The 6,278-nt window shown below is 51.1% G+C and overlaps 3 protein-coding genes across 3 annotated transcripts; 1 reads left to right on the plus strand and 2 right to left on the minus strand.

Annotated features, from left to right (window-relative positions):
- Nucleotides 1-2,206: 2,206 nt before the first annotated feature.
- BJX68DRAFT_58895 (uncharacterized protein) lies at nt 2,207-3,036 on the minus strand. The gene is made up of 2 exons (XM_071049454.1): nt 3,013-3,036; nt 2,207-2,917 (listed from the first exon to the last, which is right to left on the minus strand). The coding sequence occupies exon 2, from the start codon at nt 2,764-2,766 to the stop codon at nt 2,365-2,367; it is 402 nt and encodes a 133-aa protein (XP_070891835.1). The 5' UTR covers nt 2,767-2,917; nt 3,013-3,036; the 3' UTR covers nt 2,207-2,364.
- An 825-nt stretch (nt 3,037-3,861) lies between these two features.
- Nucleotides 3,862-5,558, plus strand: BJX68DRAFT_260102 (uncharacterized protein; the record flags this gene model as incomplete). The annotated part of the gene is made up of 4 exons (XM_071043825.1): nt 3,862-3,957; nt 4,036-4,357; nt 4,391-4,885; nt 5,554-5,558. 4 exons carry the CDS (start codon nt 3,862-3,864, stop codon nt 5,556-5,558), a joined length of 918 nt encoding a protein of 305 aa, XP_070891836.1.
- Nucleotides 5,559-5,720: 162 nt separating this feature from the next.
- BJX68DRAFT_260103 (uncharacterized protein) lies at nt 5,721-6,061 on the minus strand (the record flags this gene model as incomplete). Its single annotated transcript, XM_071043826.1, has 2 exons — nt 5,721-5,859; nt 5,892-6,061. The coding sequence occupies 2 exons, from the start codon at nt 6,059-6,061 to the stop codon at nt 5,721-5,723; spliced, it is 309 nt and encodes a 102-aa protein (XP_070891837.1).
- Between the last annotated feature and the right edge of the window lie 217 nt (nt 6,062-6,278).

The raw sequence follows: 6,278 nt of genomic DNA on the forward strand, positions 1-6,278 counted from the left end.
GATCCGCTGTGCCGCAGCTAGCGCTGTGACGACTACGGAGGAATGATGCGCCGCGCCGGTCATAGCCCTGACTAGGATGCCAAGAGTTACGGTCATAACCGTCCGAGCTATCGACTATGACGACTCTGACAAGGAACATAGCCAGCATAGCTGAGGGCTATGATGGATATGATGGACAGCTAGTATTTAAGGACACTCGTTAACACTTGTAATTAGTTTTAGCTACTGTCTGTTACTTTCGGAATCAAAGCTACCCTACCTTTCAGAAACCCAGTTACCTTCTTAGTTCGTTAAGAAGCAGTCTTCTCTATCGATATCAGAATACCTTAAGCCCTTCCAGGCCTAAGCAGGATCGGTTGGACTTATCTGACAGGTGTTTTGGGTGACCGGATCACCTGGGATGACCGGATTGCCCAGGAAATACGTTATTTTATTCTTGCCACACCTTTGGGTGTGTGTTACGCCCAAATACCGCCCATAAGCTCAGAAAATATATATATCTGTATCGCTCTATAATTCCCACGACGGTCTTTCTGTATCTCAAGCGATCAATCGCCATATCGATATACTTATGAGGATTTAATAAATTCCAAGCATATCGCGTCGTATCCAGTCATTAACTGTACCATTAATGCCCTTAAATTAGCCATTGTGAGGTTCTCCAAGTTGCGCGGGTTTTTGGGTTGGGTTTGGGTTGGGTAACCGCGGGTTTGACGCGACTCAAGAATAGATAGATCCAAAAGCACGACGCGTCTTTTAATAAAATCCACATTAAAGCGCACAGGATGAAGAAATTAATTTTCAACTCTAATGGCACGAACCATCAATATAGCATCTTCTTCCTCGTCATCCCGATCGATCCATCAGGCTTTCTGCCCCCTGCTCTCCATTGAGCCATCTGGTCCGACGTTTTCTTGGACTCGGACATTCAGTCCTCTGTATGAGAATAACCCCCTCTTTCGTGTGCCTGACTGTCATGGGAATCCTGATAGGTATGCTAAGATGGCCTGTAGCCTTTCACTGAATCCCGCGAGAGTTACGACATAACCACTCGAAGACCTCCACCAACCCTAAGACGTGTGGGCCCTCAACGCAGAAAGACCAGGATTTTGTACGAGTTGAACCAGGAGAGAGAATTTTTTAGATGGTGGGAGAAAACTGAATATGGCCGCAAGCTAAACAGGGATGGTCAGTCCCAAATCAAGTGGTCTACCGAGTCGCGCCACGCCGACGTTTGGAAGCACTTTGACCAGGTAGCCGATATCAATTCTGGGCGCCCACGAGTCCTCTGCAAAGCCTGTCTTACTTTGCTTGACCATCCACAGTACAAAGGCAATGGGACAAGTGCCATGAGCAGACACCAAAGGTCTTATTCTTGTCGCAAGGGAAAGAAGAGAGGGTCTCATCAAACTCAGATTTATGATTCGTTGCAAAACCATTCAATGAGGGAGTCGCCCAATGTGCACAAGGCAACGACACTCCAACTTGAGGAGCAGTTGCTAAAGACCATCACCTGTCTTCGGTTGCCATTTCAAACGGTGGAGAATCCTGTGTTCCGGAGACTGCTTAACCTCGTCTCCTCAGGACCTGAAGTACTGGAACTCCCATCAGCGAAAACCCTGCGAAGACGGCTCCGGGATGCAGTTACGATTCAACAGGAGTCGCATTTGCAAGATCTGCCTGAATATACTAAGGTGTCACTCGCCTTGGATTGTTGGACCAGTCTATTTCAGCAAGCATTCATGGCAATCACAGTCTATTTCATCGATAAAGATTGGAATTACCGGGAAATGCTCCATGGCTTTGAACCTTTACACGGCCCCCACACTGGGAACAACCTCAGTGATGTTCTCTATCAACTACTGAAGGAACGCGGACTCTTACATCGCATCTTCAGCGTCACCACAGATAATGCGACCAACAATGAGACCTTGATCCGTACTTTGCAGGAAAAACTGATCTCCAGTGGCTCGATTGGCTCTAGGGAATCTATTGTGCGGGTTCCTTGTATGGCCCATGTGATTCAGCTTTGCCTAAGCAGCTTTTGAGGCATATTAGAGCGGCGCCCAAGAATAAAGACCTTTTGGTCCGACACTCAAGCCATCGGTTTGAGAGACTCAGCAAATTACGGAGACGTGGCTCATACCCTGGCAAAGGTGAGCCTAGAGTTTCTACGAACGACTGTAAATACACACTGAGTACTTATGAAGACAGATTCGATCATTTGCGGTGTTTGTTAATGCAAGCCCGCAACGGCGAGATGCATTTTTATGTCTTCAATCAGGCGGTACCCGGCTGTTTCCGTTGCACGATGTTCAGACACGTTGGAATTCCACGTTTTTGATGCTTCGCCGTGCGCGTCGACTAAGAAATATCATCAACAAATACTGCTGCGATCATGAATACTCGCAATTCAAGGTTACTGACGTTGAATGGCGACAGATCGACTACCTGGTCCACTTGACCAAACCATTCTTTCAATTCACCATGGCGCTGATGAAGACCAAGGACGTTACAATTCATAGCGTGTTTCTTGTGTATAGGAAACTTCTGGAGCATATCGAACGGTCGAATCAAAAATTGAAGAAAAAGGCAACGCCCTGGAAGAAGGATATGTATGGCGCGGTACTCGCCGCGAGGCAGAAACTGAGAGAGTACTAGGAGAAGACCTATCGTGACCACGGCTTTCTCTATGGCACGGGAGCTCTCCTTGCTCCTCAGTATAAACTCTCTGCCTTTGATGATCGGGAGTATTCTACTTGCCATGAGGAAACTTCAAAAAAGTACTGTGAATACTTGAGAACGTGCTTCACGCAGTATCAACAGCAAAACCCCGAGCTGTTGTTTCGTACGGTGCATCGGTCGTCTGCACTGCATGGTTCGGAACTTGATCTGCTACTTGAACCAATTGATGACTCTATCCTCCAATATGGGTCAGAGCATGACGAGGTGGATCAGTACCTCAGAGAAGGTACGGGCAGCTGGAATGCTGCACTTGGACGACCGACTGACTTCTAATAGCAAATGTTCCCGTCCCACCACGGCTGTATTGGAGAGAACATGAGCGTGAATTTCCAGTGCTCTCTCGACTTGCACGCGACTTGCTTTCGATTCCGGCCACCGGTGCGGGTGTTGAAAGGCTTTTCAACAGTGCACGAGACATCTGTCATTATCGTCGAGGATCTCTTCGCGAAGCGACTATTCAAGACTTGATGATGTATATGTGCTCTGAGAAATTCACGCTCGAGGGAGAGCAGTTAACTCGACTGGAAAAACCGATAGAGAGTGAGAGTCAAGAGGCACTTGAAGAGGATGAAGCGCTGAAAGCAAATAAAGAGGATGCTGAGCCGATCAGCGACGATGATGAGGCTGAAGAAAGTGAATATTTCCAGAGCAATATTGAACTCGAGGCTCCATGCCAAGCAGAAAGTATACTGGCAGAGACCCAGCCTTCAATGCATAACCAGCCGTACGATGTGGAAGGAGACGAAGTAGTTGAAGAGGATGGAGCAGATTTGCATCCACCTCCAATCACGCAACTGGGTGGTAGAGGTCAGAAGAGATCTTCTGGTAGGGTCACAATGCCTTCAAGTCGACTGCAAGGATATGAGGTATATTAGTCTTGTTTATTAGGAGCCAATCTTATTTTTCTTCGCCAATGATTATTCTGAATACTCCTAGCTGTAGATAGAGAAGCCCAGACAAATTACAATCGCAATACAATTATATAATCGAAAATTACTTCACAATTTAGTTAACGTAAAATGATATGTCAGCTTTTTTTGGACCTTTGGGTTTCCAGCGCATCTTCTAGGCATCGATTGGTCGGCGGCAGCATGGATGCATCGATGGGTCGGCCGGATGGTCATCATCCACTCCGTCCTCCACGGAGCGATTGCTATCCTGGGCGACGGCCAACCGGCGCAAGCTATACGACAGCATTACGTTCCATTTCTGGTGAGGCATTTGCTCTGATTCCTGGAGGATTCCGTGTGCAGATTCCCCGGATATCGGTCGTCCGCTAACCAGAAACAGGCAGCGCGTTCGATGATCTTGATCGTTCCCGTGACACTGCATGCGCTGGTTCGCCGTTACCCGCAGCTGGCGATGAAGGGTCACTACCTCTTGGCAGTAACCGGACTGGCTTCGATGTCCTACCATGTCTGGATGCGCCAGTCCAAATGCCTCTGGTCTTTGGTGGCTGCAGCGGCTCTGTGGATTTTTTTGACGCTGATGTCCTTGGCCGTTCCTCTAAGAAGACGCTGGGGCCACTCCTGGCCTTCGGTTGTCATATCGCGGCACCAGGAGCTTCTTAGTATCGACACCACCGTTCCCTCTGGGTGGAGAGTCGAGCCCGGTCAGTAGGTGTACCTCTGGCTGCCACAGGCAGGCCTGCGACTTGCTAGCCAACTGCCGCTTTTTTATGTCTCGTCGTGGGAAGATACACCGACCTCTAAACTAGTACACCTGTCCGGTGAGCGCGCACAGATCCATGCGTCTGAGCAATCGGCCAGTCAAGAGGACAGGTTGAGGGAGGCAGAAACCTTGGCACCAGATAATACATCGCTGCGCTCTGCCGAACAAGGGGGAGAATGGAGACAGGCGGGGGCGAAACAGGATGCAGCCGTACACCATACCAGCCAACGGCAGATATCGAGAGGCAGGACCTCGTTGCCGTATGGGAGACCGCCGGATCTAGCCCGCTTCGGCATCGTGCTCCTGATCGTAGAGGATATTGGGATTGCGCGGGTCTTCTCGCTCATCCAGACCCTGGTCCTCGCGAGTGAACAACACCGCGCCATGGTCCGGAAGCTCATCGTTGTCTGGCAAATGGAAGACCTAGGTACCGCGCATTGCAGCAACCTCTCGTGTCTCCCGCAGAACAGTGAGCTGAGCTCACTGGGTCTAGACAGTCTCGGTGGGTGAACATGCAGCATTTGCTGGACCTCGACCGCCAGGAATTCAAGGTACCACGACCGCCGAACGGACCGCGATCCATAGGCTGACCGTCATAGATCCTCCGATTCGTCCTTTACTACCGTCAAAACCGCAACAATGAGCCCTCGCGGAACCCCGGCACGAGGGTTCAATTCATGAAAGGGTCTGTAGATGTGGCAGACGATAACGACGTACCTGAATACGCGGCGGGGGAGTATGTTGGTCGGCGGTATGAACCCTCTTCGAGAATTGGGAACAGCTGATGCGTCCGATGAGGCCATGCTAACGAATCACTGTCTCCAGTTTGTGCTCGACAGTCGATCCGCAACCAGGTCACGGCGATCGTTCAGCCCAACTTGAGCGATGACCTCCGGCTCCTGGACCTCGACGTGGAGCCGTGTCATCGGTGGTCGAGCACTGACACAACGGTGGCCGACACAACGGGACCATCCAGAAGCCACGTCCAATGGGTCGCCTCCAGAATAGCCGAAGGCCGTGGTCATTCCCGATGACCGATCTAGCTATGGCCCCTTGTTTGACGAGCACCCGTGCCAGTTCGATTACTTTACCAGATTTCCCCTACATGTTTTGATCCTGCGGACGTTCTAACGCTAGCATAATCGACGTCGATTTCTCGCGCGACAACGGTCACTTCGGGTCCAACGTATGCCCCCAGTCCGGTAATTCCGCAATCGAACGGTCCACAGTACTCGGTTCCTTCAACATCTTCGTGTTTGCGCAGCTCGTCCGACGGCGAGAACAGACTCCTATCGCGGGATACGCTATTGGATCGCGGTAGTGTCGGCAATGGTAGGTCCGCGAACGCGTGCCACCGCAACGTTGGCATCGTAACCGGCCAGACGGGGCAGCCGACGAGACCGGTGCATCGCCTCTGCGGACTGGGACTGGGCCAAGCCGACCCTGGAATCAGAGACCCGTGACACGTATCTGACGCTTCGGTGGATGATAGGGACCCCTTGGTCCGGGACACTGGGCATGTCAGGCTGGCTGTCAGCGAGTGCTCTGAACTCTGTTCCAGAGATCGGGCATACCTCGAGGCCAGGGAAGCGTGCACTCCAAGCTTGCACAAGACCCATAACAAAATTCCGTCTCGCCAGTTCATATTGCGATTGCGGTGCGAGAGTAAAGGCAACTAACGGTCCAGACTGTCGACTGGACGTCATTTTATGCGGGAAGATCAAGATAGTGGCTACCCATGTCTGAGTGCAAACGGTCATCCTCGTTCGGGCAAACGCTTCGCGCGGACAACTGCCTGGTGTGGCCATCCGTTGTGCCAGGGTGTGGCACGCAGCACCCGAGCACCAGCGTTCAGGCATTTA

The sequence above is a fragment of the Aspergillus pseudodeflectus genome (genome assembly GCF_044049435.1).
Source record: "Aspergillus pseudodeflectus strain CBS 756.74 chromosome Unknown BJX68scaffold_152, whole genome shotgun sequence".
NCBI lineage: Eukaryota > Fungi > Ascomycota > Eurotiomycetes > Eurotiales > Aspergillaceae > Aspergillus > Aspergillus pseudodeflectus.